Source organism: Malania oleifera, chromosome 1 (assembly GCF_029873635.1).
Source record: "Malania oleifera isolate guangnan ecotype guangnan chromosome 1, ASM2987363v1, whole genome shotgun sequence".
NCBI lineage: Eukaryota > Viridiplantae > Streptophyta > Magnoliopsida > Santalales > Ximeniaceae > Malania > Malania oleifera.
In genome coordinates, this window is record NC_080417.1 from 149,141,216 (window position 1) to 149,155,811 (window position 14,596).

Genomic DNA, 14,596 nt, shown 5'->3' on the forward strand with positions numbered 1-14,596 from the left:
ATCAGTATTTTCATGCGTACGTCAATTTCTATAACTACCATGAAGTCTAATTTGGCTTAAAAAGCCTTACCTCAACTATAGGATGATTTCCAACTTCGTTTCCCCAACGATCCGCTCCGGCAAACTTGTAGGGAACTTCGCCAGGAGCGTCGTGGTAGCCTCATATCTTCGATTCAGCGTAAAACCATCCCAAAATCGAAGAGAGAGAGTGAGAGGGCCGAAGAGGAGAGAGAGAGAGAGAGAGAGAGAGAGAGAGAGAGAGAGAGAGAGAGAGAGGCTTCTTAAAAAATGAGATATTTCTTGGATTTCCATATTTATAAAGCAGCGAGATTCGTTGACGAGCCTGACCTTCGTCAACGAGTCCTTCACAAATTTCGTCGATGAGACCCTGTATTTGTCGACGAAATTCAGGCTGCCTCAGAACCCCTCTCGGTATTTTCTCATCGACGAAGCCCTGTGTTCGTCGACGAAATCTTTAAAGCTTTCGTCGACGAAATCTTTAAAGCCTTCGTCGACAAAGCTTGGCAGCTTCCCTTCTTTTCCCTTTTTCAAATTTTCCTTTCTTTATTATTTAAATTTCATTTAAAAATTCGGGTTGTTACATTTACTCTCTCCATGTGCATTATGATCTGTCAATTTAAGTTCTTGCACAAAGTCTCAAACACTCATTAGAAATAATGAGTATTTGTCATAATCAAAACCGAACGTGACCTATAAGGTCAACAATTGCAATAATGGATTTACCCTTCTATTCTTCTTTATTCAAATACCAAGATATTATCTCAAACAAAAAATCTTATTTTCAAAATTTGAGTCCAAACCATTTAATGTGTAGGGTTTTAAGTTTATACCAAACCCATCCTGAGGATATGCATGTGTATGAATTATATACATAGTAGGTGGGTGAGTTGAAAGAATCCAAAATGTGTATTTTTCTATTCAAGAAGAAAAACAAAACAAAAGAAAGCAAATTGAATAACCCTTTTGTTTATATATATATATATATATATATATATATAGAGAGAGAGAGAGAGAGAGAGAGAGAGGTGTGTGTATTTTACTATTCAAGAAGAAAAACAAAAGTAAAAAGAAAAACAAAACAAAAGGCAAATCAAATGACTTTTTTGTTTATATATAGTTATATACAGAGAGAGAGAGAGAGAGAGAGAGAAGAGAAGAGAAGGTAGGTCAAAAAGGTACTAAAAGCGGAAAGGGACTAATGGGGTTACCATCATCCAGCATTGAATGGGAATGAATGGAGAAGAGGAAGAGGGGTGGCACTTTTTTCTGCAAATGTCCAGAAACAGTGTTCAAATAATAATCACGGAAAAGTAAGCTAGAACGCATGCATTTTGGACTCTTGGAATTACTTGCCGCTTTTAATCAATTATATTACTATATAAATTCCATTTTGGAACAAATACTATGATTAACGATGGATTATGCATTCCGCTACTTGTGACTTATCATTAATTTCTTCGACTTTTACTAAAAGCAATTTGTCTCTTTTAAACTAAGAACTTCAATTTTCAAACATTCATATATACGTCCATGTATATTATAGAAAAAATTGGTTTTGGTTTATGTTGTCAAATAATAAGTATAAATAATAACAATAATAGAACTATATATATATATATATATATATATATAGAGAGAGAGAGAGAGAGAGAGGGAGAGAGAGAGAGATGAAATGAAATATGTTAAGATGGGAAGAGATCTTGGTCATATAATTAAGGATGCCTTAGGCTTAAATCTTAAGAGTCATCTTTTAAGAGATAAAAACACGAGAATCAATAGCGAAAGTAGATAATATCTCACTAAAATTAGGTCAAGATTGTTATATTTGATATTAGAAATATATTGAGAATACTATGATCACGTGGATAAATTCTTACATAAAAGTATAGTTCTCACACAAAGGTATGAGCGATGGACACACACAATATTTATATGCAGACACCAAATATTTTTACCTTAAATAATAAATAGAATAATTATTATTTTGACCTTTAAAATTATTAATATTTTAAAAATTGTCCAATAAATGTGCAATTTAATTTTTTAATTTACTTATAATAATTAAATTAGTAACTAATTTTCATAATCAGTATTAATAGTTATTATTCAAATAATTTTTATTTTATATTAAGATAATCCATCTCGAATTTAGGTCATGACTAATGAATCTTTGAGAGTAAGTGTGAAGTAGTAATGGGTAATCCTTTAATTTACTAAAAACTATTTCTAACTAAAAATTTTAGTGGAAACACCTATCTTCGCTTAACTCTATATGGTTCTGCCATTGTATACATAGCGATATGAATTAAATAAATAAAAAATATTACATAGATTGCATAATGTGTCTGTGAGAAAGAGTGAATTAGTTGTTATAGGAGGCAATAGAAGGGGTAGGGGTATATCGAATCAATAAACCGTAAGAGAAATTAAAGAATTTAATTCTTCTTAAAACTAAAATTTATATATATATATATATATATATATATATATAAAATGATTAGTTGTGCTAATTATTAAATTGATGGATGAATTAAGCTATTTGTAATTGACAACTCAATCAATTAAGAAGTGTTCCATATTTAGTCTGCCCAATTTGACCACAAGCATGCCCTCAAGCTTAATTAATTTAAATGAGAAAGGGAGGGAAGATTTTGTATCCGGCCACCGACCTTTCCTGAGCAAGAACCATTTCACTTTCGTCATGCTCTTGCTCCACCATTTTCAAATTCTCACAACGTGCGTTTGAGAAAAAAAGATATACATAATTGCATATAGAACCCCTTATTCTGTAATAATTGCAATTAGGTTCTCCCGACAGGCCTTGCTGACTGATTTTGTTGGTTTAGGAAGGTCAGGGACCTACTTTTTTTATTTAAATTTTGAACCTTATGTGAATTTAAATAAAATTAAATATAATTTTATATTACATTTCCTTCACACAAACTCAAATCAAAGGTTCGAAAGGTCCCACTGACTACGTAAATCCTACCATGTGGGACTCATTATTTGGAGTGATTTTGTTGGTTCAAGAACATCACCGGGAGCCTAATTTTTTATTTAAATTTTGAACCTTAAATTTAAATTTATGTAAATTTAAATAAAATTAAATACAATTTTGTATTACATTTCCTCCACACAAAATTGATAGACACGTTCATAGGTCAAACAGTTATAAGACGACCATTTGATACTTGATATAATCGTCATTACGTTATCTATAACCCTCGGTACGGTTACAAGAGCTAGTATTACTATCCTACGTAACCTCCATTGAGTTACAAGGGCTACTATTACTATCCTGTATAACTTCCATTGAGTTACTCATAACCTCCCTAAGCATAATGACACACTCATAAATGCTAAGCTGAAAGAGGGTATGCTTCCATTATTATAAAAAGGGGATCCCAGGAGGAGATAAGTATCTTATTCTCACTCACTCTCCATTTTTTTGTTTTAATCTAAACCTCTCATTCCCTAATTTAGGCACCAGAGTGATCCCCTAGAGTACAGTTCGGATCCTTCAAACCATTCTTGTTTGATTCCTTTCAAGTGATCACGATCGAAAGACGGTTTTACAAAAGTCATACAATTCTTGGCGGCAACACTAATATTCTTTATTGTATATATTACATAAAAATAGATTGTATTATTCTCTTTGGACTTTTCTAGTCGTAAAATTTGCTGTTAAAACACTTGATAAAGGATATTTATTATTTAACAATTACTAGGAATTCTTCAAATTTAACCCAATTTCCTCTCTTGAAACGAATTAATTCTTATTTTTCAATATTTAAAAGTTAGCACATTTTATAAGTAACCCGCACACACATTTAACTCAACCAACAAAAATCCCTTCACCTCAAAAGTATTCTATCTAGGGTTCATCATTAGAGTCCCCTGTGAGAGGAGCTTTATCATCAAATTATTACATTTTGACTATGAACAATTGCATAAATATCAAATTCTAAATAATTGAGTGTAATCATAGTTTAATAAAAAGTAATTATAATTACTTTTGGGTGTCAAATTTTTAAAACTTCTTAGAAGTTCCATGGTTTCATCATTATTAAACTCTGGATCATTTTTATTATTTCTCATTATTCTAATGTCATTTGATGCTATTCGAAATTTTGAATTAGACACAAAATTTTCCACTCCCTATTTTTAAATATATTTTAATTTTTTTGCTTTTTGCATTCTTGTATTTTTTATTATTTATCAAAATTTTTAATTTTCTTTTTACCAAATTCATTTGCAGCAAGCAACGACTTTAGGTTAGCTAGAGGCATCATCATCCCCATCAAACCAATAGATCATTATTTCAAGAGTAAAAATTTTGCAAAATGATTTTCAAAGCTCCAATTTGCTTACTAGAGAGAATATATAATATCCAAAGATTAATTAATTTGACACCTTGAGATTCTAATTTTTAGGATTAGATCTTATAAAGGATACATTCAAGTAGAATAATTATTAGCAAGAGAGTACTTTTCAAAGGAGTATTCATAAATCACATAGCAAAAATCCCCATATTCCCTCTAGAAACATGAGCACATGCAAATAACTTGACCATCATATTTGTGGTCATCTTATATTAAATTACATAATATAAGCTTTGAAAAAAATTCAAAATATTTTTGCAACACATGATTTATACAATTTCAAAAAGGTAGGCTCGTAAGCACTCTTTATTCCTAACTTTGAAATTAAGCCTAAAAATGTTAAAGCAAAATGTGCACGAATTAAGGTTGTATTTAGTATATGAATTTGAGGTTTTTGATTTAAATTTGTATAAATTTGAATAAAACTTAAGGTAAAATTTAAAATTTGAAATCCAAGTTTTCAAATGTGAGAAAATGTAATTGATTCGATCCCCTGCAGATGAGACATTTAATATTCAACTATCATTTGTCGTTGACGAGCCCAGCAGTACACAAACAGAGGCAAGGGATTAGATAAATTGGAATATATGTGTCACATACCCCCATATTTTAATTATTAAATAAATAATCACTTAAATCCAAGGGAAACCATAGTTTTGAAAGGAAAATGAAAAAAAAAAAATCCTTAATTAATTGACTTAGATTAATAATTAATGATTTGACAGATCATAGAATGAGAGTTAGAGTGGTACCCCACAGGGTGGAAAAACTACAAAGGGATTAGTTGGAGGTTAAAAGATGGCGGAAAAAGTGAACTAATTAATTAAATAATTATGTCCAGTAATAAGACTTTTGAAGAAAGGGGCAAGGCCGGTGCAATTTTAAATACATAGTTGACAGCTCCCCCTCCTTGCCTGCTTAATTACGGCGGACCGCACTTCAAACTAGAAGGTTTCATGTGGCACCGGTTGGAAGTAAACGGTTGGAAGTAAATAACTCTTAATACTTGAAATAAAATTTTAATAAAAAATAAAAAAACAGTTTTGGGATCATATTTTTGAAAATTTTAAAGGGGAGCTGTGAATTTTGTCAAGCTTTAAGTTGTTTTTAATCAATCATGAATTTGATTGTCAAATTAGAAGTCACCTTTTTAAAACATGTAGTTCTAGGAGTCAAAATAATAATGTGATATCAAAAATCTAGGTATAGTGAGTTTTCATTCAATTGGAAAAAAAATAATAATAATAATAAAAAGGTTTAAGAGCTACATCACGTATGGCAAATAGAATCTTAGCTTGCTTACAGAACTTTATATATGTATATATATATATATATATATATATATAGAGAGAGAGAGAGAGAGAGAGAGAGAGAGAGAGATGTAAGGAAATGATTCATTTTTAGAGCAAACACGTGTAAAGAAAAAAAAAAAAGGAAAAGGAAAAGAGCGAGGACAATAGTTAATTTTCTTTATGGACAACATCAATGTTGATCTATTTTTTCCAGTGTTGAACACTTGAACGTGTCCAAGTGAGAATAATTGCAACCCGAACTGAGACTCCAGAACCCCACCTCAACGCTATTTGGCAACTTGGAAAATCGATGCCCAAGATTCAACCATGTTTGGTCATTTACTTTTGAATGACGGTGTCCTTTTCTGTATAAATTATTATATTTTTATATAATAATAATTATTTTATTTAACTAAAAACTTATTCAATTGTTTCATCTACTTTCTCTCTCTTAGAACTCTTGTCACCATCCATCCAATGAAAAGGTTACATACATATGCAAATTCATCAAGGTTTCATTTGGAACTTAAAACACATCAGAGAAAAGACAAAAAAAAAAAATATAAAAGAATCCATTCTTTCATTTTTGATTATCAAGAAAAAATAAAAATTATACCAAATAAATGAATAAAATTATGCTTTTACACAGCATTTATATTTAATTTTTTTTAAAATTTTTTATTTTTAATAGTATTTAATATAGTAAAAAATATATATAATAAAAAGTAATTTTTCTTTCAATTCAAATTAGAAGAAGACGTACCTTCACCAAAGCCATGGTACAGGGTATGCCATGAAGCGCACATTTATTCGAAATCCATCCACTTCATCACCTTGAACTAAAGAGCTAGGGCCTGAGCATGCTCTACATATCCATTGTAGAAATAACAACACTAATGGCTGCATCAACTGTCAAGGCAACTAACAAGGATCGAGCAATATAAAAACCCAAACACCCAACGCATAATAAGAAACAACTTTCAGGATGGATGCAGCCAGAAAAATTAGCTCTCACTAATTTTTTTTTTTTCCCTTTTTTATAAACATAAACAGTCATAACCGTGCCTCCTTTATACTACAGAACCCCAAAGAAACAGATGGGGCGCTCCTAAAATATTACAAGGTTGCCAACAACATCGCTCGGACCTTGGCTCTAAGGTCATCGGGAACTTGGGCAGTCGTTTCAGGAAGCTGAGAGGAGGCCCTCCCGTCTTGAGCTGAATTTGATAAATCCATAGAATTTTCTCTGCTAGTCCCATCACCCCCACTCCCCTTTGAATGATCAGAATCTTTTGTACTTATTTCACCTTCCTCCAACTCCACTTCTCTTTCTGAGTGAGATTTCTTTCTCCGCTTCATAGATTTTCTCCGGTGATGATGCTCGTCATCAGAAGACTCATGGTGGTGCTTATGCCGTTGTCGAGATTGGTGATGATGCTCACCATCAGAAGACTCATCGTGCTTATGCCGGTGACGAGATTGGTGACGATGCTCATCCCCAGAAGACTCATCGTGCTTACGATGGTGACGAGATTGGTGATGATGCTCATCATCAGAAGACTCAACATGTTTATGCCGATGACGAGAATCTCTGTCCTTGGAAGAGGAATGTCTTTTCCGGTGCTTATGTCTATCCTTACGGTGGTGATGTGAAGAACGGTGAGAGCGATGCTTTTTCCTAGAGTGCTTGTGATCCTTTTCCTCTTCCTCTTCTTCTTCCTCTTCCTCTCCCTCTTCTTCCTCATCCTTATCCTCGTCGTCCTCATCATCTTTTCCATGCCTTTTAGATCTTGAACGATACATTCTGTTTGCTCTCCGTTTACTATATTCATCATCAATATGTTTCTTTTCGTTTTTCTCATCTTTATCTGATGGAGTAAGATCTTGGGGAACCGAGCTGCCTTCTCTTTCTTTACCCTCAGCATTTGCAACACCTGTCCCAGAAACTCCAGATTCAGGTGGTTCTACTGACAAGCCACGGGAAGTTTGGGTTCTTAATGGTGCTGTGCCACTTTTTATCATGGCTGCAAACATCTTTGCCCTTTTTAACCTCTCAGCCTTCAGTTTCTCCTCTCTAGTCAAACTTGCTTCAGAGGAGTCAGCCTCACTTGCAGCTGCAAGGGCAGCTGTCTTTGCAATAGCCTTCGCAACAGGGACAGTGACATTAGCCTCCCCATTCTGATCTGGTTTTGGGAGAGAACCATGAGGCTGAGACGAATGAAGCGTGCCAAAGCTTGAGGCCTGCCCCCCTTCGCAGCTAAGGCCATGATAGTTGCCATTTAATGATGGGAGAATGCCCAAATTGGGATTCTTAACGCCCCTTGTGGCAGCCTGAAGAATGGCTGCAGCAGCAGCTGCATCCACACTTACTCCAAATTGTTGCTGAGTGGTTTTGGGAGGCGGGTCCTGTCCATCCTTCTTTGACTTGCCAATTACCATTTTGAACTTTTCCTTCCTGTCAGAGTCATATGGTATATCATGACAAGCAGCAGATCCTAAAGTCACTGGATCACTGGATGTTGGGGCAATTTTCTTGTCCACCCCATGACCAATTGGGTCATCCTTCTCAGAGATGAAGCTCTTGCCAGATAATTTTGACTGTACACAACGGGATAAGCAGAGTGGAAATATTAACTTAAAAAAAAAAGATGGGGAATAAAAATAATTATCTAAATGATTTGTATTTTGGTTTTTGAGCAATCAAGTTATCAAATTTATGACATGCATGGTAATTACAGCAAAAGGGAAAAGAATTATAATAATGCTAATCCAATGTCGCTAACTAGAATTAAACAATTCCACCATTCACATCGGTGTACATTTGTGTATATCACAAAAATTAAGCTTCAAATCTTACACTCAGAAAAGATCAAATTTAAAAGATTGACAATCTTACACTCATAAATACCAGATTCAGCATAATGCAAACACCTGAAAATTGCAGCTGGAAAACATTTGTTGCCAACAGAACCTTAGACAAATAAAAGGTTCAGAGAAACATACCTCCTCAGCTTTTTGAAGAACTTTAAGATAGTAAGGATGATACTTGCTGGATGGCAGAAGAAATGGAAATCTGCCATGCTTACTGTCCTGCTCAATGAGGACTCCCTCAAAATCCCTCCCATTCCTCATTATGAACTCGATTATTTTATCAACTAGTCTCTTTATATCAGCTGGAGGTTCTAAAACCAATGTCTCAACCATGGATGAGCTCGGCACAGTAAGAGACTGCGTCCTGTCCACAGGTGTAGGCAGCAAACCCAAGTTGTCACCTTCCTTTTTACCAACCTTGACAGTACTATTCAAGCGACTCCTCTTTGATGCACGACCTTTTTCTTTAGAAGAAAGTGGATGCTTGGAAATCATCTCATCTTTTTCAGCTGCACTAGCAGAAAATTCTGTTTGTTCTGACATGTGAGAAATGGCTGATTTAATAGCATCAGAGGTCTCTGCAGACTTGGCTTCTGTAGATTCTGGGGCATCCTCAATTGCACCTTCCTCATCCTCCCCTGACCCATAAACAGAACCAAGCAAGGACAATGCCCCAACTACTCTAATGCCGCCTGTTTGATTAGTCTCATCTTCTTGAGACTTGCCGTCAATGCTCAACTTAAGAAGTTCTTGATTATCAACAAGAAACCTGAAGTATGGATGAAGGTGATGATCAGGCATCAAGAACCCAAACGCAGGGTTATCTCCATGTTTCACCCTCAAAACAATTTCAGATTGCCCACCATGTTTGCTAACAAAAAGAGCAGTCCTTGCAATGATCTGATGTACCTTCTCTGTAGGTGGCTGGAAAAAGAAGGGAAAAAAAAGGCTTCTCTTTCAGCAATATGGACTTCACAATTAAATCAATATAAGGAAAGCATAAAATTTTAGTTTATAAATTCAAAGAAAACCCGTTAGATCTCACATATATTCGGATAACCATAATGACCAAGAAACAGAAGTTTATGAAGGTATGTGTTTCATCCCATTTGCTCTCAAGTGATAATGACGAGGATTTTTCCTGATAACATAACGAAATTAATCATCCTAATCCCACCTGCACAGCCCCTTGGTCATGAGATCAAAAGGAAACAAGGTGCCTGAGAATGGCAACCTTGGCTCACAAGAACTTCATCCCTGCTCCGAGCATCTGAAACTTAGACATGGTAAGCCTTAGAAATACACATGCACCATAGACAATTATCATTTGGCCATATCGGATAAGTATCTAACACGCAACAACATCCAAGTTAAGTAAAAGCATTTGTTCAGTAGAAAACAGAAGAACTTGTACTTACTAGGTTATGGACTAGGTTTTCAGGCACTGGGAAAGTTGGACGAAATCCAGAATTTTCCAACCCAGCATCAGCATTCTTTTGGTCTGTGGAGTCATCAGGGTCTCCATACGTAAAGGGAACAGAACGATAGGCTCCACCATTGACAGATTCCACACCATTGTCTGCTTCTGGAATATGAAAATAAAATGGTTAATATCACATGTCATGTGCCCATTATAATAGTAGTCATGCAATATGTATTAATATGACAGAAAGTTTTTAAACTGGAACAAAAAATTTGAAGGAAATGCCAAAGTGAGATCAAAACACTCTTACTTGTCTCCAAGGAAGATGCGACATTGCAAACTAGATTTCCTTCCTGCAAACTTGGAAATGTGCGGCAAAAGCAAATAATTGCTACAAAGTTACAAACTAGAAAATGAACTCCATTTGTTTAGCCTAAGCCCAGGTTGACGGGAGATTGCACTATAGAAATGTTTTGTTTTTAAAGAGAAATCCTACCCATCAAAAAAAAAATTTTTACATCAATTAATAATTACTGCCGGTATTCAATAAACTCTAGAATTTCATGCCATACCATTGTTCCAATAATGATGCCTATTGTTTCATGCAGTGTCATCATTTAAACAATTTAATAAAACAACAGAAACAAGCCTTAATTCCCACCAGTTGGGGTCAAATTTATGAATCTTCTTCTGCCATTCCACACAATCTAGGGCAAAAATCCTCGAAAAGTTAGTGTTGATCCATACTATCTCAATACGAGTAATTCTACATCTACCCCTCCACCTCCTCCTGCATCTAACACATCTAAATCATCCCTCACTGCAGATTTATTTGGTCTAGGTTGCAACTACTCAAGCCATCTCAATCACCCTTCCTTTGTCTTATGTACTATGCTAGCTTACCACAAAATACCAGTTACAAGATAAGAGAGTTGTGGTTAAAAGCTCCAGGCACTTGCAAAATAGACCAATTTAAACACATATTATGAAACACAAGTGGAGCAATCCAATTTTAAGTGGATATCAAATATATTCTTCATTTATTTTTCCACTCATTGGATACCAAGACATAACACCAGGTTAATAACCATTCCCACTCAAAATTCTAATTTTACAAAGCAATACAATAAAATAATAAGCTATCATCAAAAAGCCATCAAATCCTAGAAATTGCCAATGAGAAGTACAACTTTGCTTGATGCAAGCAAAAGCAAGAAAGGAAACAGAAAGCAACACCACCGGTACAGAGTTCAGCCTTCTCATCTCTATCATTCTTTACAAATTTTGACATCACATACACTTCCATTCCATATTTTGCAATCATGGGTATCTCTAGACAAAAACTTTTATTTAGACTAATATACCATCCTGCTTGTTCTGGTTTTAAGTTCCCAAATAAATCTTGACATGCCAGCATGAAGAAAGGGATCAAGAGAACCATTTAATGTCCAATTTTTAACATCTAATATAGAAAATTTTTAATTAAATTATAAAAATAAACAAACATAAAATGTATGAACTATGAACTGCTTAATTTTATGAACAAATTAAAAGGAGAGATATTGCACATGCATTGGGTGTATCGAATGCCTAGTACACTTTAAATAGGACCAATTAATAATAAATTGCAATCCTTTTTCCTGACGCAAACATCGCATGAGACCCTGAGGAACTGTACAGCTTCAACCTCAACTTAATCAACAACTATATCTTTCATAACTCCATCCAGTCATAGCATAATTCATTTACAGATGATAAGCAAAATTCATTTTTTGTAACACTTTTGCAGTGGTTTTCTTTATTCTAAAAGAAAATCTCGCATTGAATTCAGCCCTTGAAATGCAATAATGGATCCAAGATTCTAAAGGAAATATTTAACGAATGCAGCAAATCCTGGAGTGACTATAACAAACGCTTAATCCATATTGTCGACACCGCAACACTGGAACGAACGCCAATAATTCTCAAACAATTAAGAAAACAAGAGCTTACTAATTCCACATAAGTTAATAAAAGATCATTACTAAAAGGGTGGATTTTGCTGAAATGAAATACCTTGTTCACCGGACGGCGACGGCAGATCCAGGTATCTTTCTTGGTCCAACTCCAATTCCAATGAAAGATCGGAAGGAGGAGGAGATGAAGAAGAGCGTCCCTCGATATGGTAGTGGCGCCTCCTGAGCCGCGGGGGTAAGCTGGAGAGGAGGTGACGGACGTCGTAACGGTCGATGGGGAGCAAGTTCCACTCAACGAGAGCGTCGCTGGAGTTCACGAATGCCGCCGTTGCGTCGTCGTCAAAGAGGAGCGCGTGGCGTCCCACCACTTCCAGATCCATCTGTTCACCCAAGGATCGATGAATGCAAATCCTAGAAAGAGAAAAATATGCTCGTTTGGAGGAGGCAAATTTATTTTCTAGGGGGTTAAGGGTTCAGAAACGCCCTAGATAACAGAGATGGTGGAACTTGAGGAAGGAGAAGGAGACGGAAACGTGTGCGAACTGTTAAGCTTTGGGACGACAACTTGGCATCGAGGATTTTAAGGGTTATGATTATGTGTGTGTTTTGATTTTTTTTGAAGAGTTATTATTTACATAAAAAATATTGATGAATTTCAATATATATATATATATATATATAGCCGAACCCAAGTCCGGAAGAGAGTTGCGTTGAATAGCTAACAGTCAGCGTAAAATTTGTCAGATCACTATAATATGAATTCTTACTAAAGTCCATGATTACATAAATTAGCAGAAAATGATTCATATGACGGACCCACTTAATGGACTAAGGCTTGGTTTTGGTGTTAATTTGTGTGTGTGTGTATATACATATATATATATATATATATATATATATATATAGTGTGCATTAAGGGATTAAAAATACCTAATATTTACTAGGGATATCATTCATTAGATTCTAAAATTTGGTTTAAAAAACTATATATTATAAATATGGATATCTTCAATAATTATTGTAATTGTGTGGCGTCAATTTTGTTATGTAGTTAATTAAAAAGATGGAAGAAAGTTTGTTGTAAGTAAACAAATCATAGTGAGATTAATTTTGTCATTTTTAGTGTAAACATTTATTTATGAATAAGTGTTGAATCAAATGTAAGGAAAATATAAATTATTTATTACATGTGAACATAAGAAGAATCCGAACGATAGTTGTAAAATAATAACCAATAGTGATTGACGATGTCATACGAATTATTTGTTTGTACGAATAAAAGTTTAAATATTTCTATTAGTAGGAAAAACAATTATGTGGTTTCCACCTTTATACAATATAGTCTTTGAATAGGTAACTTTTGATTTCTTCCATATGCTACTCATGAATGTTTGCAATGTAACTGCATAATAATAAATTGACATTAATTTTTACGTAAATATAAACAATAATTGTTTAAAATATATAGATGATATATATTTAATTCAACAATAATACCTTGTAATTGTTTTGTACATTTTTTTGACTTTTTATTAAGTTTTCAATGTCAAAGAATTATAACACTTAAGTAAGAATATGTAGAAAATAGATAACATTAAATTGCATAGTTGTAACTGTTAGAAAAGTCATCGATAGATGTTTTTTTTTTATGTTGCAAAATTTTATTAATAATGTTCCAAAGTTAAGTTTTATTAGCTTCAATGTTAAATCTCCACCCGAAACTATATACTGGAAATTGGTGCACCTATATTAATTGCCAATGGAATTCAAAAAGATTTTATAAAATTTTGTAATGACATAGAACTAAAGTATTAAACGTATGATTTGCAAGTTTAATTTGACGTATCAGAGCGTTATATAACCAAATAATCATTTTTTCGTGGGAAATCCATATTGACCTATCATCGAAAAACCCGATCAATATAGAATTTGCATAACACATATATAAGTGATAAATGAAAATATAAGTGAAAATTTAGATCGATTTGCATGAGTTTGGGTCCTTATTGCCTGTAGTTCCATGCATATATCAAAGATATGATGAGACATTCTATTAGTCATCTCTCCCATTAAAAAATTATAAGATATTAGCGCACAAATAATAAGGTAGATTGATTAAGAAGATATGTTAAATATGTATCTAGTTTGAGGATAATAATAGCTAATTATGCACCACATTATGCATCACAATCTCTTCCTCTTCTACGAAAAGTTTAGGTGCTTGACAGTCATAGTCTTCTTGATAATGCTATATATAGGTACCAATGGGTAAACACATTGTCATTCTGAAGTGAGCAAATTATATTTATAAACTACATTGCGGGTGAATACCCCCTCCTCTCCATTTATTATCCCTTTTTAATCAAAATCCTTGTGGTCAACTCTGAAACTCTTCAAGACAATGCCACATATAGTTGTTCATGACTAAACACATGATTCGAAAGATAAATTCCAACATTTGGAATTGTGTGACCTTGTGCTTTGTTTATTATGAGTGCAAAACTTACGCATATTAGCAATTGTCGTCTTGCCATTGTGAATGGGAGATGGGCATTCTATGTTGTTTTCAAAGGAATTTGAGGCAAAAACCTCTATTGCCAGAAAATTCCCCTTTTAGAATTTTAGCATCAATCACATTATTAAAGTACCCAC

General features: G+C 34.0%; 1 protein-coding gene across 1 annotated transcript; it reads right to left on the reverse strand.

Moving 5' to 3' along the window:
- Positions 1-6,699: 6,699 nt before the first annotated feature.
- Positions 6,700-12,545, reverse strand: LOC131164341 (uncharacterized). Its single transcript, XM_058121460.1, has 4 exons — positions 12,045-12,545; positions 9,985-10,151; positions 8,699-9,490; positions 6,700-8,293 (listed from the first exon to the last, which is right to left on the reverse strand). The coding sequence occupies exons 1-4, from the start codon at positions 12,322-12,324 to the stop codon at positions 6,812-6,814; spliced, it is 2,721 nt and encodes a 906-aa protein (XP_057977443.1). The 5' UTR covers positions 12,325-12,545; the 3' UTR covers positions 6,700-6,811.
- Positions 12,546-14,596: the final 2,051 nt, after the last annotated feature.

Excerpts from the sequence above, each read along its gene's own strand:
- LOC131164341 (XM_058121460.1), bottom strand. The coding sequence starts at position 12,324 with ATGGATCTGGAAGTGGTGGGACGCCACGCGCTCCTCTTTGACGACGAC. Across the intron at positions 10,152-12,044 it reads GTCGCCGTCCGGTGAACAAG|AAGCAGACAATGGTGTGGAA; the intron begins GTATTTCATTTC and ends TTCATATTCCAG. Across the intron at positions 8,294-8,698 it reads TTCTTCAAAAAGCTGAGGAG|TCAAAATTATCTGGCAAGAG; the intron begins GTATGTTTCTCT and ends CGTTGTGTACAG.